Here is a 26652-nt window from a genome sequence, read left to right as displayed (position 1 = left end):
CACGGCTGCATTTATTTGATCAAAAATACAGGAAAAAATTTAATATTGTGAAATATTATTATGATTTTTTAATGCATTTTAATATACATTAAAATGTAATGTATTTCTGTGATGCGCAGCTGTATTTTCAGCATCATTACTCCAGTCTTCAGTGTCACATGATCTTCAGAAATCATTCTAATATGCTGATTTATTATCAGTGCTGGAAACTGTTGTGCTGCTTAATTTATAAATTTTTTTGGAAGCTGTGATACTTTTTTTAGGATTCTTTGATGAATAAAAAGTTAAAAAGAAGAGCATTTATTTAAAATAGAAATCTTTTCTAACAATATACACTACAGTTCAACAGTTTGGGTTCACTACATTTTTATTCTTTCTTTTTTTTGGTAAAAATTTAGATAATTCGGAGATTTGTGTATATAATGATAATCTTTACTGTAAAATTTGTTTTAACTAATACTTTTATATAGTGAAAAATAAAAGTCCCTGCATGTTCCATTATTGTTTTTTGTTTTTGTTTTTTTTAATTAAAAAAAAAATAGTTCGTTTTAATTTAATATTTGGTGTATTGGGGTGATTTGTTATATTTGCCCACAAGTTATTTATTTATTAATCTTTATAATATATTTTAAATCTTTATATTTCTGATGTTTCAAATTGTCACTATATTTACTAACAATTCCCTAAAAAAGAAAATTATCATTCTCGCTTCATGTCTTTCCAAACCTTTTAATTTTGTGTGTGTTTAGTTCTGTACATTACAGTGTTTTGTTACATTTGCCCGCAGCTGTTTGTTTTTATTTATGTATTCATTTAATTTTTTAACTGGCTTAAATTAAAACCTGTACAATAAAATTTTTTATATTTCAAAGTTTCACTACACTCACTAATTCATTAATAATTCACCGGGAAAAATAATAACATTCGGAGACCATCGTAAAAACTTTTTGTTTATTCTTATTTTTTTTGTTAAGTTTTGTATATTGGGGTGTTTTATATTTGCCTGCAGCTATGTATTTGTTTTCATTGTATGTTTTTTGTTTACTGCCATTACCAACATTTTTAGAATAATATTTTGAATATTTCAAAATTTCACTCAATTCTTCCAAAAAAGACAATTCTGTCATTTACTCAACCCTCATGTCATTTCACACTATGTGCTGTTATTTTATCTGTGGAAAACAACAAGAGAATCTTCATTTCTGTAAATCTTTATGCTACGCATTTGCATTAAATAACAGTTTTTATTGTTTGGTAATCTCCAAAAAGATCTTGTACAGAGCAGAGCTGCATGATTTCCAATGCACCAGTTTCTGAATCGGAATGCAGATGTGAAAAAGAAGATTATCAGTGAATAATGACCAAATTTTTTTAAATGCCTTTTTGGAGCTTGACAGATGCAGAAAAGGTATACAGATCAGATCTGCCTGTTTGCAGTGCATTCGTGGAGTGTGTGAGTGTGTGTGTACATCATGTCTCCGTCAGTAAGACTATCTGCTCACTGAAGCACTAAACTGGGTAGCAGCTGTTGTGTTGGATCAGTGCGAGAGCCACGAGTCAGGAGCGCCGGATCATTATAAACACACTCTCTTCATCTTTTGGCGGGTAATTCAGGAAAGAAGCGATGGCCCGTAAATATAGCAGCAAAGAGTATCTGTCAGTCAAGGACCTGGAGAAAGTTTTGGACTCGTGTAAGTTAAACTTGCACCAAATCGATGAGGTCTGGCCAAACCTGTACATCGGCAACGTGTAAGTATACAAGCTGCTTGACTGTTGGCTTTGACAGCTAGAAGTCATATTTATACTGTTTTGGCTTTTTAAAGCAGACCTCACAACACTGAGATCAACAGACCACTTTAAACTATACGTTCACAAAACATTTTACTTCCATAAACTGATGCATTACCAAGTGAAATAGAATTTTCAACAAGACTAAATAAGGCAGAAGATTTTATCCATAAGCAATTGATTGGATGGTGAAAACTGGACGCTTTAAACTAGAATCAGGGTTATTATAGTTAACTAAAACTAAAACGTTAACTGAAATAAATTAAAATATTTAAAAATGATATATTTATTTTTATAAAATTAAATATATTTTTAATAATTTTAAATTATTTCTTGATTTATTTTTTAAATAATAATGACTAAATTAATTAAATAAATGAAATTATTATTTTATTTTAGCTAGTTGCCAAGTATTTCTCATTTTTCTGTAGTTTAACTTCAAGTAGTGAAATAACTAAAACTAAACTATCGCCGTTTCCAAAAAAATATTTGGCAGCACAACTGTTGATAATTCTAATAATAAATCAGCATATTAGAATGATTTCTGAAGATCATGTGACACTTTATACTGGAGTAATGATGCTGATGGAAATTCAGCTTTGCATCACAGAAACAAATTATTTTAAAGGATATTAAAATAGAAACTATAATTTTATATTGTAATAACATTTTGCAAGATACTGTTTTTTTTTTTTTCTTCAGTATTTTTGATCAAATAAATGCAGCCTTGATGAGCAGAAGGGAGTTCTTTAAAAAACATCACAAGTCTCACTGATCCCAAACTTTTGAACGGTATATATGTATAAAAAACAAAAACTAATCTACATGCATACAAGTCTTATTTTAGTATCAATATTATTGTATAGTTTTTATTGATGTTTTAAGTGTTTATTTTAATATTCTGTTTTCATTTAAATTTAAGTTTTAGTAATTTTGTGTGTTGTCATTTTTCTATACACCATTTTTAATAAGTTTATATTAGTACATAAAGTTAAAGTAAATTAAAATGATTTTACTTTCAGTTTTAGTTGACTATATGATTTCTCCTTCATAATCATACACCACATTAATCTCTCAGCAGCATTATTTGAACCAAAGTCAGGTCAGATACTTATTTTCTAGATGCTCTGGGGCCCGTCTGATGTTTCAACAGCTGTATATTTCTGATCTGCAGGTCTGTGGCTAATGATGGGTTCAGTGTGTGGAAGCTGGGCATCACTCGCGTCCTGAACGCCGCTCATGGAAAGATGCACTGCCACGAGTTTTACGGCTCAACAGTCAATTATTAGGAGTCCCAGCCGATGATTCTCCATCATTCAGCTTGTCAGTTTTTCACCCCTGCACTGATTATATCAGAGGTTCTCCGTTCTCCAGGAGGTCAAACCATTTACTGTCTCTTCTTGAGTTTTCTTGAAAATGTAGGTCTGCAAACTGAATATTGCTCTGTTCGACCAAGCTTAAATCCTTAAACACAAGCTGAGATGGTAAGATTTAATGCTTAAAAGCTATATAGATCTAAAATGTCCTGTTGTTGTCTGCAGAGCGTGTTCTGGTTCAATGCGCGGCCGGTGTGAGTCGCTCGGCGTCTCTGGTTCTGGCTCATCTCATGATACACCAGCATCTTTCTCTACTGGAGGCTATTAAAGCGGTCAAACCGCACTGCTGGATCTTCCCAAACTGAGGCTTTCTCAAACAGCTGCGGGCTCTGCATGTGACTCCACACCGTACGGAACGCAACATTCTGTACATAAACACCAACAACATTCCAGCATCACCAGCCTGTGTGAGACCGTCTTTAATAAAGGGGTTTTGCAGCACTGCCAGAAGAACCTTTTCAGTGAACAGTTCTTAAAAGAACCATTTTTTTTTTAGTGTGAAGATTATTTTAGTCATCTAAAGAACATTTTTCCACTATAAAGATTTACCTTTTGTTTCATGGATGTTAAAGGTTCTTTATGGAACCATCAATGACAATAAAGAACCTTTGTTTGTACGAGTGTACGGGAGATGTTAGCACACCTCAAGTCTCATGTTTTAGAAGTAAAATGTAATGAATTACTTAATAATTTTACAGTTAACTTTATATTTATGTATTCATTTAATTTTTTAACTGGCTTAAATTAAAACCTGTACAATAAAATTTTTTATATTTCAAAGTTTCACTACACTCACTAATTCATTAATAATTCACCGGGAAAAATAATAACATTCGGAGACCATCGTAAAAACTTTTTGTTTATTCTTTTTTTTTTTTTTAAGTTTTGTATATTGGGGTGTTTTATATTTGCCTGCAGCTATGTATTTGTTTTCATTGTATGTTTTTTGTTTACTGCCATTACCAACATTTTTAGAATAATATTTTGAATATTTCAAAATTTCACTCAATTCTTCCAAAAAAGACAATTCTGTCATTTACTCAACCCTCATGTCATTTCACACTATGTGCTGTTATTTTATCTGTGGAAAACAACAAGAGAATCTTCATTTCTGTAAATCTTTATGCTACGCATTTGCATTAAATAACAGTTTTTATTGTTTGGTAATCTCCAAAAAGATCTTGTACAGAGCAGAGCTGCATGATTTCCAATGCACCAGTTTCTGAATCGGAATGCAGATGTGAAAAAGAAGATTATCAGTGAATAATGACCAAATTTTTTTAAATGCCTTTTTGGAGCTTGACAGATGCAGAAAAGGTATACAGATCAGATCTGCCTGTTTGCAGTGCATTCGTGGAGTGTGTGAGTGTGTGTGTACATCATGTCTCCGTCAGTAAGACTATCTGCTCACTGAAGCACTAAACTGGGTAGCAGCTGTTGTGTTGGATCAGTGCGAGAGCCACGAGTCAGGAGCGCCGGATCATTATAAACACACTCTCTTCATCTTTTGGCGGGTAATTCAGGAAAGAAGCGATGGCCCGTAAATATAGCAGCAAAGAGTATCTGTCAGTCAAGGACCTGGAGAAAGTTTTGGACTCGTGTAAGTTAAACTTGCACCAAATCGATGAGGTCTGGCCAAACCTGTACATCGGCAACGTGTAAGTATACAAGCTGCTTGACTGTTGGCTTTGACAGCTAGAAGTCATATTTATACTGTTTTGGCTTTTTAAAGCAGACCTCACAACACTGAGATCAACAGACCACTTTAAACTATACGTTCACAAAACATTTTACTTCCATAAACTGATGCATTACCAAGTGAAATAGAATTTTCAACAAGACTAAATAAGGCAGAAGATTTTATCCATAAGCAATTGATTGGATGGTGAAAACTGGACGCTTTAAACTAGAATCAGGGTTATTATAGTTAACTAAAACTAAAACGTTAACTGAAATAAATTAAAATATTTAAAAATGATATATTTATTTTTATAAAATTAAATATATTTTTAATAATTTTAAATTATTTCTTGATTTATTTTTTAAATAATAATGACTAAATTAATTAAATAAATGAAATTATTATTTTATTTTAGCTAGTTGCCAAGTATTTCTCATTTTTCTGTAGTTTAACTTCAAGTAGTGAAATAACTAAAACTAAACTAAAACCAATACATTTAAAATTAACAAAACATATATATATACATATTTTTTAAAAACTAATAAAAATTACAAAAGCACATACATACACACACAAATACAATTTTACTAAAATTAAAAATAATAAAAATAAAATCTTATTCATATTATTTCAAATTATACTAAAATAACACTTGACTAGAATGGAGGTGAAATTTGGGTGAACTCTTCCTTAAAGAAAGCAAACCTGGTCAATTGTGACTTTGATATGTGACCATACAGGTTGCAATCTCCTGTCATTTCTAATCATCTTCTGATGATGTATTTATCATTTTCCCGTCAGAGGAATAGCGCAGAACCGAAGCGCCCTGCAGAACCTCGGCATCACTCACATTCTGAACGCCGCTCACACCAAGAGAGGAAGCATCGGGGACCAGAACTACTACGGCACTAGTTTTGTGTACTGCGGGATCCCCGCTGACGACTCCACACACTTCGATTTGGACGTTTACTTCAAACCGGCAGCAGAATTCATTCATAAAGCTCTCAACACTCCTGATGGTAAGAAGAAATCACTTTAAATCACTGAAGAATTCACTAGTAGAAGTAAAACAGCTTGTGCACTACAGTCTTGACCCTAATGACTTTCTGAGCATGCTCCTGGACTTACTGTGTATGATTAATCAGTGCACGATATTACAAATAAAAAGTCTACATAATCTTCCATAAAAATGTAATTGCTCTGCCTCTGTAAAGACTTTTATTTTCAGGTGACGTGGTGTAGGTTATATGTGTTAACCAATAGCCAAATAGCAATTTAAGCACTCTAAATTCGGCAATCATACAGTATCAAATAATTTTTTTTTGTATTTATTTAGTTTTTTGGAATACGTGGAGATTCTCTGGAGGATGAACTTAAACTTCAGCCTCTACATTCAGGTCAAAAATTCTGATAAGAAAAGTTTAAGGAGAAAATCAAGTCTTGTCCTACATTTTGTCAGCGTTGAATGTTTCACTCGCAATATATTACTGAAATAAAATGGGTTGCAAATGCTTTTTTATTTGTTGCAAAAAGTAGTTTTGGGTTGTTTTCTAGTGAAAATATCAAGACATGTTAATTCAAGATAAATTTGCACTTTACACACTACTATTCAAAAGTTTGGAGGTCAGAAATTTTTTTTTCTTTAAAGACATTTATACTTTTATACAACAAGGATGCATTAAATTGATCGAAAGTGACAGTAAAGACATTTATAATGTTACAAAAGATTTCTATTTCAAATAAATGCTGTTCTTTTGAACTTTCTATTCATCCTGAAAAATAAAATGTATCAGTTTGCACAAAAATATTGTGCAGCACAACTGTTTTCAACATTGATAATAATCAGAAATGTTTCTTGAGCAGCAAATCAGCATATTAGAATGATTTCTGAAGATCATGTGACACTGAAGACTGGAGTAATGATGCTGAAAATACAGCTTTGATCACAGAAATAAATTACAGTTTAACAGATATTCACATAGAAAACAGCTGTTTTGAATTGTAATAATATTTCACAATTTTTACTCTCAATTAAACGCAGCCTTCTTTCAAAAAAAGCATTACAGCATGAGGCTGAAGAGTTTTACTCACTGAAGGTCGTGTTGCTGGACTCGAGGTGTGTCTCGTCTGCAGTGTCTGTAGAAACAGCTGTATTAATAGCAGTGAGCTCAAGGCCATCAAATGAATCATTGCAATGAATTGTGGGTTTTATTTTTACCAGCAAGGAACTGGCAAGAATGAGAGGCTTCTGTCACGTCTTCTATTAAAACCATAAAGTCCGTTTGTAACCAGATCTTTGCCTTCCACCTTAGGAAAAGTTCTGGTGCACTGCATCATGGGAATGAGCCGCTCCTCGTCGCTGGTGCTGGCGTACCTGATGCTCTATCACGACATGCCTCTGCACGCGGCCATACGGCGCATCATCCAGAAACGAGCCATCTATCCCAACAGAAACTTCCTGGCTCTGCTGCTGGACCTGGACCTGCAGAGGAAGAAGAAGCACAGACGATGTGTCCTGCTGTGAGCAAACAACTACAGGACTGATCACGTGATGAACGATCACGACACCGCGTCCTAACCAGGCCACATGTGACAAGTGCTTTGATTCTCCACACTGAACGCGAAAACATAAATGCAATCAATATGTGATGCTTACAGTAATGTGGAGCTGGAATTTGGACCAATGAGATTTGATTGTGGGCGGAGCTTATGCAAAAGGAAAAGTTATTTTTTCTCCTAAAGGAATAGTTTACCCAAAAATGAAAATTTGTTGAATATGTTCTCACCCTCGCAGTGAAAAAGTGCATCTCCTGTTGTCTCTCACATCAAAATCCACTGACGTATATGTTTAGAGCTGTTTGGCTTGTAAACACTGCGTGATCTGTGCAGATTTCTATCCTGATTCAGATGAAATGGCTTTTTCACTGGAGGAAGCGTTATTATGGATTATGAACTCGTATTTGAGTTAAAAACGTCTTAATGCTGGATTAGTTTCAGCTTTTGTCTTCTCCAGATGTTAACTGATGGACTGGAGTGCTGTGGATTACTTGTGGATTATTGTGATGTTTTTATCAGCTGTTTGGACTCTCATTCTGACGGCACCCATTCACTGCAGAGCATCCATTGCTGAGACACTGATGCAATGCTACATTTCTCCAAATCTGATGAAGAAACAAACTCATCTACAGCTCGGATGGCCTGAGGATGAGCACATTTTCAGCAAATGTTCATGTTTGGGTGAACTATTCATTTAAATAAAATTTTTTATATGTATGCTTATCATACACAAATACTGGTTGATATAGTCCATTTTAACTAGATTGTTTTATATTTACATATATCTAGTTAAAAATGCAGACTATGGCAACCAATATTTGTGTGTTAAGCATAGCTCAGTCTCCTCTATTATCACACAGAGTTGTGCCCTATGTAGAGTGTTAAATCAGTCACTTATTAGGGATGGTTAGGATAATAGACTGCTAAGAGTCGATGAAGAGGCTTCCAGGATCCACTGAAGATGCAGAGATATCTGACATGTCTGTTCAGTTAATATTTCAGTGGATTTTGGGTAAATACTGTGAATTCTGACTGCAGTTGAAAGGCTTGAACATGCACTTCATATGCAAACAAATCTATGCACTTACAGTATAAGAGTAAATACAGTATGATACAGAGAGATAGTCAGTGAAATTGAAAAGGGTTTGCTATAAATCTGTGATTAAAAAGACAAAACAGACAAACAGATATATCATGCAGGTTGACTAAACTCGTGCCAAGGGGCAGTTTAGTAATCTCCATTGCTGAGACACTGATGCAATGCTACATTTCTCCAAATCTGATGAAGAAACAAACTCATCCTAATCTTGGAAGACCTGAGGGTGAGAACATTTTCAGCAAATGTTCATGTTTGGGTGAACTATTCATTTAAATAAAAAATTTAATATGTATGCTTATCATAAACAAATACTGGTTGATATAATCCATTTTAACTAGATTGTTTTATATTTACATATATCTAGTTAAAAATGCAGACTATTGCAACCAATATTTGTGTGTTAAGCATATCTCAGTCTCCTCTGTTATCACACAGAGTTGTGCCCTATGTAGAGTGTTAAATCAGTCCCTTATTAGGGATGGTTAGGATAATAGACGGCTAAGAGTCGATGAAGAGGCTTCCAGGATCCACTGAAGATGCAGAGATATCTGACATGTCTGTTCAGTTAATATTTCAGTGGATTTTGGGTAAATACTGTGAATTCTGACTGCAGTTGAAAGGCTTGAACATGCACTTCATATGCAAACAAATCTATGCACTTACAGTATAAGAGTAAATACAGTATGATACAGAGAGATAGTCAGTGAAATTGAAAAGGGTTTGCTATAAATCTGTGATTAAAAACAAAAAGCAAACAAACAGATATATCATGCAAGTTGACTAAACTCATGCCAAGGGGCAGTTTAGTAATAATTTCTTCACTCACACATGTATAATCACCTCACAAACACAACACACTACCTCCAGTAAATGTACAGCAGACTCTGGACCATCACACACTACATACAACAGGACCAAAACACCACAGATTCACACAGTGTGACAGATACTGTACATTAAAGTAGGTCACTCATTTTAAAAGCTTAAAATAAATATTTTAAAAAATGACATCGTGTTGCTTTATCAATTATTTGAAGTGAGAATTTACAGTCTAATACAATGACTAAATATTTTAATATTAATTTTAACATTTTAGACAAACATTATGAAAACAAACACCTTTTCCTTAAGAATATGTGCTAAGTCTGTTTTATTTATCGATCATATTGTCTCTGTACAGCACTTTGGTCAACTTGGGATGTTTTTAAATTCTTTTTAATATAAATAAATGAATATTTTATGTTTTAAATATAAATGAAATGAAAATGAGAATAACATGCACTGATTAATTCTATTATAATGTATTAAAGTAAATGAAGTCCATTATGATTTCATGTTGACTTGATATTTTACTGTACATTTTATTTCTGATTTTCTGTACGCAAGTGAGTTAATTTGATTTGCTGCACAGCTGCTTTTTATTTTTTTAATAAGCTCTTTATTTAATTCAACATATATATAGGCCCTACACTGCTGTTCAAAAGTTTGGGAACAGTAAGATTTTAAATGTTTTTTTAAAGTCCCTTATTCTCATCAAGGCTACATTTTTTTTTAATCAAAAATGCAGAAAAAAACTGTAATATTGTGTAAAATGCAAAATAATTTTTTTTTATTTTAATATACTTTAAACTGTAATTTATTCCTGTGATCAAAGCTGTATTTTCAGCATCATTACTCCAGTCTTCAGTGTCACATGAGCTTCAGAAATCATTCTAATATGCTGATTTATTATCAATGTTGGAAACAGTTTTTGCTGCTTCATATTTTCAGGATTCTTTGATGAATAAAAAGAACAACATTAATTCAAAATATAAATCTTTTGTAACAATAAACACTACCGTTCAAAAGCTTGGAGTCAGTACATTTTTTTCTTTCTTTTTTTGAAAGAAGTTAATACTTTTATTCAGCAAGGATGCGTTAAATTGATAAAAAGTGATGGTAAAGACTTTTAGAAAAGATTTCTATTTTGAATAAATGCTGTTCATTTGAACTTTTTCTTCATCAAAGATTCCCGAAAAATAAAATGTATCATGGTTTCCACAAAAATAATGTTTCCAACATTGATAATAAATCAGCATATTAGAATGATTTCTGAAGATCATGTGACACTGAAGACTGGAGTAATGATGCTGAAAATACAGCTTTGATCACAGAAATAAATTACATTTTAAAGTATATTGAAATAGAAAATGGTTATTTTAAATTATAATATTTTTTACTGTTTTTATCCAGTATTTTTGATCAAATAAATGCAGCCTTGATGAGCAGAAGCGACCTCTATATATATTTATAATTAAACAAACTATTTATTAAAAATAAAAAGCAGCTATCCAGCAAAGCAAATGAAGTCCCTTGTGTTGAGACTGAAGTGTTGACTTTGAGAGCTGATGTATTTTTATCTTGCCGCTGTGGGAATGAGCTTGTCTAATTTAAGACGCTGTTACTCGGACACACACGAGGGCGACTGCAGCGTGTGGAAATGAGCAGAATCGTCCCTCTGTCTGGATTCGGGTTAGAATCACAGGATCTTCTCACCAGAGGATCTTATATGGTTTCTTCTGCTCCCTGGTGCTTCCAGATCAGGACCCCTGAAGAAAGAGTGTTTAGAACAGCATGAATCAGATTATACAGTATATATAAATAGATAAAGTCATCAGCGTGTCTTCCGACAGGCTTCAACAACATGTCATACACACACACACACACACACACACTGACGAGCTGTTCCTCAACACACCGTGAGTCTGTTTGTGCTTGAAAATCTGTTTTAGATTCATTCAAATAGATTCCTATACTACTAATGATATATATGCATTGGTTATATTGAGGTATGTTGATTAATATTTGATTTGCAATGTGTAAAGCTGTTGGGTTAGTAGAATAAGTTGACAAAGAAAGTGTTAGAAGATATTAAGCAGACAGTCTACTAATACTCTACTAACTGCTAGTTGACATGTAGTTGCAAAGTTACTTGCTGTTAATAGAATGTCTAAAGTGGACTATCGAAATAAAGTGTTACCGAGACTTTTAATATCACATTTTTGAAAATACGTAAATGTGTTAGTTGAGTTGAATAATCACCATAAGCATTGGTTATGCTCATACATAATATAGTGAACCGTTATAGAATATGCAACTTATGAGTGTATGTATTTGTATTTTAGTTTCACACCATTCATGTGATAAAGTTACACTCTCAACATCACCTGGATAAGTAAATGTGGGTTCAACGAGGCCAGTACAACGACAGCTTAAAGTAATTATTCAAGCAAAAATAAAAACGTACCTTTGTGTTATGTGACTTTCTTTTTTTTCATGGGACATAAAATAAGATGAGTTTTGCAGAATGTCCGAGCTGGTGTTTCCCATAAATTCAAGGTGTACAGTGGGCTATCAGGCTGTCAAAAGGACAAAATAGCATAGTATATTCTTCTGTCAAACAACACATTTCATATTCAAACTTGTCACGATTGGTGACAACATACATGAGAACCAAAGGTACCTGCTTCAAACCCCATAAATGTAATTTTACAGCAAATGAAACTGACACAAATCTAACAGCACAAGAGTCTTATTGACTGCTGTTATGGCTTTCCTTTGGTCTTTTTGTGAGTAATTCTTGGATGGCCTAAGAGAACAAGAACCGTTCAATTCTTCTCCTCTGTCACTGAGCAGCGGCGGTGGGCCGATAATGCCCCGTCTGATGGCTGACGGTGGGAACCAGACTCCTCCAGCCTCTGAGCTTCAGAGACTCCTGTGGGTCAAACCCGGAGCCAGCGGCCATCTGGACGAGGTCAGGCCTGGAATATGCATCGGAGACATGTAAGAAAACCCCCCCGTATCTGTCAGGAGAACTAGTCTGATGACAGGCTTCAGTATGAGACAAATCTTCCACATTCTATCTAACATATTCACTCTTAAAAATAAAGGTGCTTCACGATGCCATAGAAGAGCCTTTTTGTCTAAATGGTTCCATAAAGAACCTTTAACATCTGAAGAACCTTTCTGTTTCACAAAAGTTTCTTTGTGGCGAAAGAAGGTTCTTCAGATTATACAAAGGTAAGAAAGAGATGGTTCTTTGTGGAACAAAATCCGGTTAGTATACTGTATATCCATAGGGGAATTTGGTAACACTTTACAATAAGGTTAATTAGTTAACATTAGTTAACTACTTTAGTTAACATGAACTAAGCATGAATACTTCTACAGCATTTGTTAATCTTAGTTCATGCATTGTAGTAATAGTAATGCATTATTAAAATCAAAAGTTGTGAATTAACATGAACAATGAACGACTGTATTTTCATTAACTAACATTAACAAAGATTAATACATACTGTAATAAATTTATTGTTCATTGTTTGTTCATGTTAGTTAATACATTAACTAAGATTAACTAATGGAACCTTACTGTAAAGTGTTACCGGGAATTTTTAAAGTAGAGATTTCAATTTGAGACAGATCCTCGTGTTTTCTGTGTTTTTTCCTTTTCTGAAACTCTTGAACACCTTTTCTACACTGTAAAAAATTATTTTTCAAAGTTGTAAATAAAACAGACTATTGGAGTATGTTTTTACAAGAAAATACCGTTTCAGTCTTTCTACTTCAAATTCTCACGTTTAATTTCTTTGTAATTAATTGTAAATTTTACTAGCAATTTCTGAGTGAGAATAGCTTCTACACTTCTTTTTTTCTTTCAAGATTTACCTCCAAATTTTGGATGTTTTTATTTGGTTTTCAGTGAGAATTAATAATATTCATATCATAACTTAGTTTTAGAACATAATGTTTTTTTTTTAAATATTTAGAATCCCCAGTTTTTGTCAATTGTAAATTTGGTGCATAAATATTCATGGAAGAATATTTGGAAGATATCATAAATAAACTTTATTTCTTCCTGATTTTATGAGAATTGAAGTGTCAAATACTTCAAAAAAACAAAGTAGAAAGACAGAAAACTTAATTTCCTCTCTGACAAAAAATGATTTTTTTATTCACTGTATTGTGTTGTTTTCCTGTAAACATTCTTAAATCAAGAAATCAAGAAAATAGTATTTTTTCTTTTGCTCAAGAAGAAAATAACTGTCACGAGAGTAAGAAAAATCATCTTTATTCAAAGGGAAAACAAGAATATTTTTTCTTGCCCCACTGGAAGATACGTTTTTTTTCTTTCATTTTAAGCAAAAACTCACTTTATTTTGATACATCAAAACTTAAAATCTTATGTCATTATGCTTCTCAAGTAAATGTATCTTGATTTAAGAATGTTTAGATATTTATAACAAGAAAAAAATAATTTTTGCAGTGTTTTAATGTTGACCTGTTTTACATCTTTGTTAAAGTGATTCCTTCCAATTTTTTAAATCTGAAAAAGCATTTTAAGTAACAATGTTTGGATTTGAAATCAAAATAATGGATAAATGTTGTGTTTGTGGTAAACGGCCACGGATCAGTAGCGGACTCCTGTGTGAAAGCTGCTTCTGTACCACACACGGACTGCATGCGCACTGCAAACAGAGTATGTGTGAACCTCACATACAGCTCACGAAATCAGGCTTGTGTTGTGTGTAAGCTATTGTGCAACAATTGCATGACTGTCAAAACAAAAATGCAGTGCATGATCAAACATTTAGGTGAGATAAATACATATTTTTGAAAAATGACTAAAAAATGCCCCCCTCCACCCCTCAAATTAAAAAATCCCCTCTCACAGGAGTCACCTAAGAGGGGAATTCATTTTCAAAAATGAAATTCAGGCCCTGAATAAATGTCTAAAATAAAAAAGAAGGCTTTAAAAAGATCGGTATCGGTGATCGTATCGGCAGATACTGCTTTCTGTGATCGGCCTCAAAAATCCTGATCGGAGCACCCCTATCTGTATGTGTTGTGACTGCTTCTCATTCAGGTACGCAGCGAAGGACAAGCACTTGCTGCAGTCCCTGAACATCACATACGTGCTGAACGCAGCTCACGGGAAGTTCAGCGTCAACACAGGAGCCAGTTACTACAGAGACACTACCACGGCGTGGAGGCCTTTGACATGCCCTCCTTTGACTTGAGCCCCTTCTTCTACTCCGCCGCCAAGTTTATTAAGACTGCCATGAGCGCCCCTGGAGGTGAGGAGAGGAAACACTCACATCAGCCACTCTAATGCATAATTCAATCGGAAATTAAATTCGATTTATCGTGGAGATTTTTAAGATTTTTTTGCATCATGATATTATTTTCATTTTGTGATATTATTTGTCAGTTTATGATTAAATATTGAACAATTCTTATGCACAATGCCGGGTTATACTTGATTAAAACCATAAAAAGCAATAGTTACTTACATACAAGAAATGTTAACTTTGTTAAAATAAATTATTTACTATTTACCTAGTTGCCAAGACAACATTTCTTATTTTCATTCATTTAACTTGGTGTACTAAAATAACTAAAATGAAATAAAAATGAATAAATACTATATAGACATGTTTTAAAAGGTCTAATAAAAATGACAAAACACACAACATAATTACTAAATCTTTTAACTAAAATTAAAATTAAAATTAAAAAAATATATATATTAAAAAAAAAACATTAATTAAATCTATAATAGTATCTCAATCACTGGCACAATGGTAATTTCTTAATAAAATATCTTTAAATAATAATAATTTTTTTGTTAATGGGAATTTGAATGAGGAAAATGTTTAATTGCCATGACAACAATGTCAGAATGCTAAAATATATCCTAAAAATCTTTTTTTTCTTAATGCAAAATATAGTCATTTTCTTTATTTAAGATATAATAAAAAATAATTACAAAAATACATATAATTTTCTTCTATCTTACTGAAATATGCTGACATGAACAGTTGGCAAAATGCCCCGGCAGACTTGCATGATTCAGAATCTGCCTTACATATATAATGGAATTGCATGATTTGATACAGGATTTAATTTCTCAATTAAAATGAGTTCTTTTTTTAAGGCATTGTATTTTGTTGTTGTCCAAATATCTTCTATTCCTGCGTAATGTTCAGAGTCACAATGAAGTAACAGATTCACAGTTTAACACTGTAGTGCTTTCAGAACAACAAACAGGAGGGAAGGGGTTAAAAATGAGAAGGATTCAAGACGTCAGTCCAAAATAAAAGTCATTTCAGAGGCGGAGAAAGTTATTTCATTTATAAAGATTATGAAGATCGTACACAATAAGACCAAGAACGTGCCTTAAAGTAAACAGAGTTCATAAAAACTATATGATTATATTTCAATTATTAAAATATATACATGTATTAAAATATAACAAAATATATTTAATATATTAAAATATATTTAATCATGACAAAATTCAGAGAATTTCACAAAAATATAATATTATATTTCATATATTCAAATATATACATATATTAAAATAGAGTAAAATACATTTCTATAATTACCAGATTAAAATGTAAAATACATGTAATCATGAAATCAAACTCTTTAGAGTCCAGAGAATTTATCAAATATTTGAACAAATATAAAGTATATATTTTTTAAAATATATAATTTTATACATTTAAAAAAATTATAATTTTACTATTATTGTTTTTATATTATTTTATAAATTAAAAGAACAAAACTGACAAACAGAGAAGGTCGTAGCGCCAAACATTCATCCAAAATAACATATACCAAACGTCTTTAGGTGCATCGATCCAAACAATTCATTCTTGGATCAATTAAAAGAACAAATTTAAAATGTAAACAATTGAACTTCAATTCAAAGATTATCTCAACGATTCTCAGCTGTCTGTCTGTCTGCGTCTCATCTATATTTACCAACACGCAAAGAGGCCAAAATAGAGACACATATCACTCAGTGCATCACAATCACACACAAACCCGGCTCCACGCGTTCAGACAGAAAAGCAAAGATCACAGTATGTTCTCATTGTACTTCAAGCTCTTTGATTTCAAAAGATCAATCTAAATTAAAGTCCTCATAATGTGACCCTTAAAGAATGAGCAGACAGGAAGTTGAGAAACAGGATGTTGGATTCGAGACTCCGCCCATCTGTGACCTTTTGACCCTCCTGCTAAAGAACCGTCGCCCCTCCGGTGCTCATAATGAAGTCTGGCCCGACATCTGCATACGTATTACACCACGAGTCTCCAATGCAACACTTTGCGTCTTCTAATGTGCGTTAAATAATGATTTCCACTTAATGTTTGACAAGACAAGAATTTGCTGTAATTTTTATCTCCGCAGTAGCTCAAAAATCTTATTCATGCATGTGTTCGATTTTAAAAAACGGCATTATGAATGTGTCTGTAATCCCTTATAAAAAGACGTTTTATCGAATGTGCTATTAGTATACTTCTTTTAAACTAAAAATAAGAAACTATACTTTTATGTACTTCTCAGAAATATACTTAAAATTACACTTACAATAAGTATACTTGATATATAGTTACAGAAAAGTATATTTGTCCTGTACTTGTACTCAATCTTTTGATCGAGCTGTACTTAAAAGTACTAAGCATTCTACTCGGCTTGTAGTTTTGATTGAGTAGCCTATTAAATACTTTTTTCACATAGTTTTACATACTGTCTTATAAACTCGCATGATCAAGTCAGCTTTGGGGTGGAATAGCTTAGAGTAAATAAAACAGAAAAAGAAAACTTGCAAGTAACTAGTAGTTTACTAAGAGTATTCTTCAAAGTGTACTTTCATAAACTAAAAAAGAATTTAACTAGCAAACTATCAGTATAAGTTCACTTGTAGTATAGTTGCAGTACAAATGAAAAATGTAGTTGTAAACTAGTTGTTTGCTTAAAGTTTACTACTGTAACACTTAAAGTATTCTTAAAAGTATACTTTTATTAACTAAAAAGTAGGCCAATTTAGTCTCAAGAAGTAATGAAATATAAGTAATGAAGTATACTACTAGTACATTGATATGAGTAGTTACTACATTAAGTATACTTAATGAAATGAACTTGAAGCATACTTGTTTTGTAAGGGATATTTTATGGATGTATTGGGGATATTATTGTGTTTATGCATTTAAATGAATGAATTGTAGGTCTCATTGTGAATGATTAGTCAGTGACGTTATTCAAAAGAAAAGTGTTTGTCTTCATAATGTTTCATCAAAAAACACTCAACAAAGTGATGAAAAACTTGAAACTGAAAATGGAAAATATAAAATTTCTGGTATATAAAAACCCCCATTCAAAATTAAAATGAATTCCTAATGTAAAATGTAAATTGTTCTTGTTGAATATCCTGTTTTACTTGAATGCGTTTGATGTTCTGTAGACGTCTATGTGATTAGTTTGAAATAGGTTAAACCTGCATGTGTGATGGTAGTTTTCTTTGTTTTTCAGGAGGGGGGAAGGTCTTGGTTCATTGTGCCAGAGGAGTGATCTTGTTACATCAGTGTCTCAGTAATGGATGCTCTGCAGTGAATGGGTGCCGTCAGAATGAGAGTCCAAACAGCTGATAAAGACATCACAATAATCCACAGCACTCCAGTCTATACATTAACGTCAATTAAGTAATAACGCCTATAATAACGCCTCTCTCATTGAAATCCACAAACATGTTTGTTTAGAACTGTTTTGGTTTGTAAACGGTTTCCCACTGGAGAAAGCAATATTATGGATTATGGATTCGTATTTTAGGTAGCAGCAGTTTAAAGTTAAAATGCATGCAGCTTTTGTCTTCTCCAGATGTTAACTGATGGACTGGAGTGCTGTGGATTACTTGTGGATTATTGTGATGTTTTTATCAGCTGTTTGGACTCTCATTCTGACGGCACCCATTCACTGCAGAGCATCCATTGCTGAGACACTGATGCAATGCTACATTTCTACAAACCTGATGAAGAAACAAACTCATCCGTATCTTGGATGGCCTGAGGGTGGCTAAATTTTCTGCTAATCTTCATTTTTCTGCAAACTATTCCTTTAAGAAATTGTAAACAAATCATAGAATTGCCATTTACAATATACAAACAAACAGCTCTGGCTCAAACCTTAAGGACAATAATCCTAAATCATGATGCTTGATCACAGTTCTCAGCATTCATTTGGGTTCACTTGTGTACTGTGGTGTTCAGTTTTGTATGTGTAGAAATGTGCAGGGAAATGTGTGAATGTGTGTTTTGGGGGTTAAGCTCTCTCTAGTGAGAGAAAGAGGGAACGGATCTCTAAAAATAACCCAGGATTTAACACCCACCTCCGGTCCATCGTCAGACCAATGCAGTCGACTCAGCTCAGCACCTCTCCACCCAACCTGAACACATAAATACAGAGAAAGAGACAGATATTGAAGTCAGAAGCGACACTGGGACTCCTCAGGATGATCAAACAACATCCAGCTGTTGATTTACACCTCAAATAAGACGTAGTTTTGTGTTCGGCCTGGTTTTCATCTGAGCTTCTGCTTTTGGGTCTCATTTTTACCCTCTCATGCTGTTTTAATCGAATGCGTGGTTGAAGATGACCTCAAGAAGGAAGTTTGGAGTGAAGTCTGAGGTTTCTGAAGAGAAAGAGGAATATGTGACACCAAACGGCTACGAGCTGGAGAAACACCTCATGCACGGCAGCGTCGCCTACACACACGTCAATGAGGTCTGGCCCAACGTCTACATAGGAAATGAGTGAGTTGTTTTGTTTGACTAACCTTAATATCAGTTTGGATGCTAATAATGCAGGATACATGAAAAGGATGCATACTAAATCCACTCAATAACATTTGCCCTGCAGCTATACAGTAAGTCGACTGATTATTTTCCTGAAACCATCTCAAAAGTCAGAGCTGTTTGTTTGTCCTACATCATATTGTAAACTGCAATTCTATGATTTATTTACAATTTCTTAAAGGAATAGTTTAATCAAAAATGCAAAACTGCTGAAAATGCACTCACTTTCAGGCCATCCAATAAGTAGATGAGATTTGGAGAAATGTAGCATTGCATCAGTGTCTCAGCAATGGATGCTCTGCAGTGAATGGGTGCCGTCAGAATGAGAGTCCAAACAGCTGATAAAAACATCACAATAATCCACAGCACTCCAGTCCATCAGTGAACATCTGGAGAAGACAAAAGCTGCATGTTTGTAAGAAACAAATCCATCAAGATGCTTTAACTTTAAACTGGCGTAGTTTCTGGCCAAAATACATCAGTCAGTTCTAAACTGATGCAAAAATGTGGAATAGAGTTAGAATGATTTTTATAGTCATCGTTCTTAGAACAGGAGACTTGGGCTGAACATGGACTAGTCTAAGCTTTTTTGTTTCTGTGAAGAGAGATAGCAAAGGACCGATACAAGCTGAAGACGATGGGCGTCACGCACGTCCTGAATGCTGCGGAGGGCGAGTGGAACAGTGTGGATACCGGCGCTGAATACTACAGAGACATGGACGTGCATTACCTCGGGATCACGGCGGAGGACGTTCCCACGTTCAACCTCAGCCAGTACTTCTATTCTGCTGCAGAACACATCCACCAGACCCTCAGAAACCCCCAGAGTGAGCTGAAACACAACATTTATTATTCACTAAAGCAGTGGTTCTCAACCAGGGGCCAGGAGCCTATAGGGGCCCTCAGCAAACTTCCAAGGGGCATTAAAAAGATTTAAACAAGTCTTCAAATAAGCTAAAACAACCAAAGAATCAAGATATTTCTTATTTTAATTATTTTAATTCACCCCACTGATTTTTTATTTTTTTTAAAGGACAAGGATTCTTGGAAAAGTCTTGGAAAACCTGGATATTTGAGAAAGCCTCATTTTAAAAGTGTGATTTCTAGACCTGGAAAAGAATATGCATAGTTGACTGAATATGCAAGTAGAAATTGTGAGTAAAAATAATTTTAAAAACCCTTATCCAGTAAATCACGGACTGGGAAAGTCATGCAAATTCACTGGTTTAAAAGAATGGGATCCCTTTTACATTTACTTTTACTAATATTTATACATACACTGAACAAAATTATAAAGCAACACTTTTGTTTTTGCCCCCATTTTTCATGAGCTGAACTCGAAGATCTAAGACTTTTTCTATAGACAGCATTATTATTGCACAGGTGTGCCTTAGGCTCACATTTTAGAGTGGCCTTTTATTGTGGGCAGCTTAAGGCACACCTGTGCAATAATCATGTTGTCTAATCAGCATCTTGATATGCCTCACCTGTGAGGTGGATGGATTATCTTGGCAAAGGAGAAGTGCTCACTAACACAGATTTAGACAGATTTGTGAACAATATTTGAGAGAAATAGGCCTTTTGTGTACATAGAAAAAGTCTTAGATCTTTGAGTTCAGCTCATGAAAAATGGGGGCAAAAACAAAAGTGTTGCGTTTATAATTTTGTTCAGTGTATATTAGATATTTAGTTTGGCATAAAGAGTTAATGTGGGGGGAAAATACATTTTTTGTTGTGGACAATGGAGGACCTTGGAGTCAAAAAGGTTGAGAACCACTGATCTAAAGTCTTCTGCTTGAATGAATTTCTTTACAAAGCTAAAATTTTAAATGCAAAATAATTGAAATGAATGAGATGGAATATATATTGAAGGAGAAGCAACATGAAGTGCTCCTTACACTTGTTCCTACTTCAGTAGTGTTTAATTTGGTTGGATGAAATCGGTTGATGAAAGTCCAAGACTGAGCAGAGCTGGAATCTTGACAATAAAGAAGTTTTCATTTGTGCCACTTTCTTCCAATCACAACATCATTCCCAGTCCTACATCGGTGTTATTCTGAGAGTTTTCATCGCTTCTTTTAACATGTGGCACATACTCAAAAAAACAAGGAGATGTGTCCGAAACTCTTGACTTCTAGTTACTGGCACTGCATGGGTGAGCTTGTGTCATCTTGGCGTTTATTTCTCCAGATAAGCTTCTAATTCACTGCATGATGGGCCGCAGTCGCTCCGCCACACTCTTCCTGGCCTTCTTGATGATCTACGAGAACATGACGGTTGTAGACGCAATCGACCACGTCAAACGCCGGCGCCGCATCATCCCGAACTGGGGCTTCCTGAAGCAGCTGAGAGAGCTGGACACACACCTGCTGCAGCAGAGAAGAGCTCAAAACACACGAGCGGACGAGAGCACAGATACTTAAACACGCCAACTGAAAACATTTACAAATATTAGATGAGACTATTTCTGTTTGCATTTTGTGATGTAGACAACATCACTGGTTAAGCAGCCAGTGAAGAGTGTTAAAGTTTTAAGTACATTTTGGTTTAGTTTGATTTTATGCAAATGAAATGTGTAAGAGGGAATGCTAACAGAAAGCTTGTTCCAGGTATTAGAGCTTCTTCCTATCAAATTATGAGGATACACACACACACACACACACACACAGAGAGAGACACCAGGATTACTAGTTAACTAAAACCAGGGGGAAAAAATATTACTTGAAATAAAATAAAAACCCCATTACTTAATGTTACTTATTTTGTTACAGTTAGTTGCCAAAGCAACATTTCTATTTTTTTTATTTAGTTTAACTTAATGTACTAAAATAACTAAATAAAAAATTTAAAACACTACACACTGTAGATATATTTAAAAATAAATAAATAACAACAAAAACACAGCAAAATTACTACAATTTTAACTAAAATGAAAATGGAAAATAAAATAAAATAACTTAAAAATGATGTTGGTACTAAAATAGCACTGAGACACAATAATAAAAAAAAGAGATGTACAACTTTGGAACAATTAAAATCTTTTTATTAAAGTGGTCAGTTGAACGGTCCTGTTCCAGAAGTGGAAAGAGGAAAAGAAATTCCCACATCAGATGTAACTTCTGCATATTTAAAGATTGTGCGCTTAAGATACAATTTGGTATTTCAAAGTAACAATATTGACCTGAAAGACATCGACTTGCTAGGCAACAATCCTATTATATAATCCTGTTACTTTAATTTTACTTTTTTAGACATATTTTTGAGACATATAAATGCACTTACTTAAAAGGATATAATAGATTAAATATAGAAATGTTCTTGCAATGTAGCATAAAAACAGATGGAAGACAAACTACTTAACACAAAATCATCGGAGTGTATATATGTGGTCGTCGCAATCCTGATAAATGCCCGTTTTAACAGGAAATGCGTGTAAACGAATGCAGAGGCACGCAGGTTGTGTTTCTGGAATTTCAGAACAAAAACAAATGAGATGGAAAGATTCCGCATTGGGAAATATGTGAGGGAGTTAATGGAAATCAGGTTTCTCGGGGAAAGTGCAGCCGACTCGCCGGATGATGACATTAGCGGCGTAGTGACCTGCACGGATACACTCCTCCAACGGCTTCTCCTGAACCAACTCTGACAGGAATCCTGCAGGACACATAGACAAATATATATATAGCTCATGTATAGGTTCTGTTCCAAAACCTAGTGAGCCGTCTTGATATCTACTGTTCTCCCTACATAGGCAGCATCCTAATCCTAATTCTTCTGTTTGAGTCTATGGCAGCCCACAGAACGGTATGATAAAAAGTTGTGAAATTTGGCACACGGATAGAGGACAGTCTGAACATTAACCACAGCAAATTTGGAGTCTCTAACTCAAAGCCTCTAGCGCCACCAACTGTTCAAAGTTGTACTTACATTGATGCTAATAACTTTTGAACCGCAAAGGCTAGAAACGAATGACATAATTTTTCTCCAAGATGTTACAATTTTTGCAAAAATCGAACCAGATCATCTTCAGACCATGGCGCCAAAAAATTATGAAATTCAAGTTGATTAGTTAAACCGCTCTCGAATAACGCGCGAACGAATTTGACGAAGAGCTTGTTAAAGTGGACTTGAGGCTATATCTCTGCAATGCTTTAGCATATTCAGACCAAACTTGGTGTATGTTATAATAACCATGACCTGAGGGTACCTGCAGAGTTTCAGCACAGTGCCACCTAGTGGTCTGGAGATATGAAAAATGGCTCTTTTTGCTTCTAACGTCTGAACTGTTTGGCCAAAAAAAATAAAAAAACTGGTCTCTTTAGATTCAGAGTTAATCAATACCCAATTTTTCCATATTGGCCATTTTTAATTTTGGCTGTAAAATGCTATATTTTATGTATCACATTGCCGCGTTGTTACAAAACTCTGTATGTGTCATCAGCAGCATGCCCTGAAGGTACTCAAAAAGTTTATATTAGTCTTCCTCTACTTAAAGTACTGCTTATAAACGCATATGCATACTCTAAATATTTTATATACACTGAAATGAAAATGTGAACCAAACCATTTTTCACTCAGAAATTGCAAATAATTACAAAGAAATGGCGAGTAATGCATTGAATGAAACATACTGACTGAAATAGTAATTACTTGTAAAACGTACTCCAATAATCTATTTGCAACTGAAAAAGCAAATACAGTGTACTGTTAGCATGATATTAAAGAGTGCACAGTTAATAAATACTGAATTAATAACTCAAAGCTTCATCGATTCTAGAAAAATTGCCTAAAATGATCCGACCAATCATTTACCTCCCACAAAAGCATCACCAGCACCGTTAGTATCGACAATGTCGTTCTGGTCGATGTCTAAAACAGGAAACATTTTCACTTTATCACCTGAAAGAAGACAAACAGACAAACGTTAAGAAAACACAACTTAAAGACAACACAAATCATCTGAACCCGTCCAGATATTGTTTGATGGACGTACCCACAGTGGCCACAGTGTCTTCTCTGCCCTGAGTGAAGACCACGATCCTCTGCCTGTTCTTATTGACTTTGGGCAGACACTGAACTCTCCTTGCGATCTCAGCGATGTCTTCTGTCTGCAGGAACACGAGCACCAGAGCGAGATGTTGAGATGGTACTGAGAGCGTGTTATAGGAGCAGTCCATCCAAAAATTATCATTTCTTCTTTTGTGTTCAGTGTGCAAGAAGAAAAAAGGCATTACAGTATTTTTCATTCACCTCAAAGCCCTGTTCTTTTGCAAATGTAGCAGCTTCCTATAAAACAAACATCATCGGTTAGCATGCAATCATCAGATGAGAAGATGAGAAGATACATGCAAAGGGAAAGCAATCCAATAACACTCTACTCTGATTGGCTGTAAATCCTGTTTGTTTCTGGTAAATAGCAAATAAAGTCCTATATATTCTTTCTAATCTAATCACGCCAACTGATATGATCAGAAATCTCTGGTTTCTCCAACCTAATATAGTGTGATATAAAATAAAATGACCTCCACACATGACATTTAAGACTTTATGAGAGCTTTTATCTGTAGACACTGTGCTGATCCATTCCATCCACCCTGATCTGAAGACTCACCGTCTCGTTCCCGAAGATGATGTCAACATACGGCATGACCTTCATCAGCGGCTCTTTGAAGAACTGGCTGATGAAGGGAGCTGAGAGGTTCAGACCGAAGATCTTGTTGTTGTCAGATGCGTGTTTGGCCACTTTGAGGATGGACTCTGGAGACACGGTCAGGAAAAAGCCCTGCAGGACAGCGATCAGGACAGAGAGAGACATCAGTAGTTTCCTGCATAAGTTACAGCTGCTGATAAATCTCTCTATTCTCCCAGATGAGCATTCAAACACACGTGATGCCCAATGTGAAGCACTTACTGCAATGTAGTAAACTCTCGCTTTCTCCACCAGACTCCAGTTCCTATCAACATCCAGATGTTTCTCTTTATTATAGCAGTTTGCTGCTGCCAGGTTTGCAACCAGAGACCTGCAAACACACGATAATAGTCAAACATTGCTCCTGATGAGGCTCAGGCTCATGTAAGTCCATGTGAGTGAGGGCCTGAAAAATCACGTTTTCAATCAGAACGGACTGGATTGTCATAAACAGTATAAATCAAAGTTTGAACGCTGTAGGAAAACTGCATTAGTGCACTGATAAATCATAAGACGTTTTACACTTCCTACATGCAATCAATAAAGATGCAACTATATTAGTGATATTATTGGAATCAGCCATAATTCATACATTTTTTGTTTTTGTTTTTTAATTGGACTAGTCCACCTTAGTTAAGGAAATATTAAAGGAGTATTAAGCAGTTACCATAGTTACATTGTTACAATGCTTCATTTCAGCAAAATCATTTTACCAAATCAGACATATTTTTAATTATCTGCTATAAAATGCAATGACTATATTAGTGAATCCCTGGATAAAACAGTGTATTAGGTACATTATAATGGTTTGATGTCTTATTTCATGTTTAGTATGAATTGTGATATAAAATAAAATTAATCCTATACTCTACCGTTCAAAATTGAGGTAAGATTTATTCCTTTTTTATTTTTAATAAATTAATTTTATTCCGCAAGGATGCATTAAAATAATCAAAAGTGACAGTAAAGACATTTATAATGTTACAAAAGATTTCTATTTCAAATAAAAGCTGTTTTGAACTTTCTATTCATCCTGAAAAATAAAATGTATCACAGTTTCCACAAACATATTGTGCAGCACAACTGTTTTCAACATTGATAATAATCAGAAATGTTTCTTGAGCAGCAGATCAGATGATTTCTGAAGATCATGTGACACTGAAGACTGGAGTAATGATGCTGAAAATTCAGCTTTACGTCACAGGAATAAATTACATTTTAATATATTTTCACACAGAAAACAGATATTTGAAATTATAATAATATTTCACATTTTTACAGTATTTTTGATCAAATAAACGCAGCCTCGATGAGCAGAAGAGGCTGTTTTATATCTGACCTGTTGTCTCCAGTAATGCAGGCTGCACAGGTTCCTGTCGGTTCTTGACTCTGTTCATAATAATGAGCGTCAACATGAGCTTCAGCCGCTTTCTGCTTCAGAATCTCGCCGAAGTGATCCGTACCTATACAGCCGAAGAACGTGGCCACTTTATGCGGCTCCTGGATCATCCACTGAGAGACAGAAGATGTCAAACATACATTATTATGCTGGTTTAAATTAATGATCTAAAACAGCCTTACCATAATTCCCTAATAGACATTTTGTATATGTGAGCCTGGAGCACAAAAGCAGTCTTAAGTCGCTGGGGTATATTTGTAGCAATAGCCAAAAATACATTGTATGGGTCAAAAATCATTAGGATATTAAGTAAAGATCATGTTCCATGAAGATATTTTGTAAATTTCCTACTGTAAATATATCAAAACTGAATTTTTGATT

At 34.3% G+C, this 26652-nt stretch overlaps 3 protein-coding genes and 1 pseudogene across 3 annotated transcripts in view; 3 read left to right on the top strand and 1 right to left on the bottom strand.

The window, feature by feature from the left end:
- The first annotated feature begins 1624 nt into the window (after window positions 1–1624).
- Window positions 1625–3100, top strand: LOC107718686 (dual specificity protein phosphatase 13-like; annotated as a pseudogene).
- A 1597-nt stretch (window positions 3101–4697) lies between these two features.
- Window positions 4698–7541, top strand: LOC107718692 (dual specificity protein phosphatase 13-like). The gene is made up of 3 exons (XM_016525881.1): window positions 4698–4822; window positions 5647–5864; window positions 7158–7541. Exons 1-3 carry the CDS (start codon window positions 4698–4700, stop codon window positions 7367–7369), a joined length of 555 nt encoding a protein of 184 aa, XP_016381367.1. The 3' UTR covers window positions 7370–7541.
- An 11213-nt stretch (window positions 7542–18754) lies between these two features.
- LOC107718690 (dual specificity phosphatase DUPD1-like) lies at window positions 18755–21883 on the top strand. The gene is made up of 3 exons (XM_016525880.1): window positions 18755–19141; window positions 19787–20010; window positions 21374–21883. The coding sequence occupies exons 1-3, from the start codon at window positions 18981–18983 to the stop codon at window positions 21604–21606; spliced, it is 618 nt and encodes a 205-aa protein (XP_016381366.1). The 5' UTR covers window positions 18755–18980; the 3' UTR covers window positions 21607–21883.
- Window positions 21884–22646: 763 nt separating this feature from the next.
- Window positions 22647–26652, bottom strand: part of LOC107718675 (adenosine kinase-like) — a 9287-nt gene continuing 5281 nt past the window's right edge. The window contains exons 5-11 of the mRNA XM_016525864.1: window positions 26212–26384; window positions 25095–25203; window positions 24795–24965; window positions 24434–24469; window positions 24177–24291; window positions 23996–24082; window positions 22647–22837 (exon numbers count right to left, since the gene is read on the bottom strand). Of these exons, the coding sequence (XP_016381350.1) occupies window positions 22713–22837; window positions 23996–24082; window positions 24177–24291; window positions 24434–24469; window positions 24795–24965; window positions 25095–25203; window positions 26212–26384 (816 nt within the window). The 3' untranslated portion in view covers window positions 22647–22712. The remainder of the gene's footprint in view (window positions 22838–23995; window positions 24083–24176; window positions 24292–24433; window positions 24470–24794; window positions 24966–25094; window positions 25204–26211; window positions 26385–26652) is intronic.

The sequence above is a fragment of the Sinocyclocheilus rhinocerous genome, unplaced genomic scaffold (assembly GCF_001515625.1).
Source record: "Sinocyclocheilus rhinocerous isolate Xijiao unplaced genomic scaffold, SAMN03320098_v1.1 scaffold2921, whole genome shotgun sequence".
NCBI classification, from domain to species: domain Eukaryota; kingdom Metazoa; phylum Chordata; class Actinopteri; order Cypriniformes; family Cyprinidae; genus Sinocyclocheilus; species Sinocyclocheilus rhinocerous.
This window is presented reverse-complemented; position numbering and strand designations above follow the sequence as displayed.

What these genes read in the sequence shown, in the direction of transcription:
- LOC107718690 (XM_016525880.1), top strand. Translation starts at nt 18,981, where the DNA reads ATGACCTCAAGAAGGAAGTTTGGAGTGAAGTCTGAGGTTTCTGAAGAG. An exon ending in AACGTCTACATAGGAAATGA is followed by an intron (nt 19,142 to 19,786) that starts GTGAGTTGTTTT and finishes GTTTCTGTGAAG; the next exon opens with AGAGATAGCAAAGGACCGAT. An exon ending in GACCCTCAGAAACCCCCAGA is followed by an intron (nt 20,011 to 21,373) that starts GTGAGCTGAAAC and finishes TTATTTCTCCAG; the next exon opens with ATAAGCTTCTAATTCACTGC.
- LOC107718692 (XM_016525881.1), top strand. Translation starts at nt 4,698, where the DNA reads ATGGCCCGTAAATATAGCAGCAAAGAGTATCTGTCAGTCAAGGACCTG. An exon ending in AACCTGTACATCGGCAACGT is followed by an intron (nt 4,823 to 5,646) that starts GTAAGTATACAA and finishes TTTTCCCGTCAG; the next exon opens with AGGAATAGCGCAGAACCGAA. An exon ending in AGCTCTCAACACTCCTGATG is followed by an intron (nt 5,865 to 7,157) that starts GTAAGAAGAAAT and finishes CTTCCACCTTAG; the next exon opens with GAAAAGTTCTGGTGCACTGC.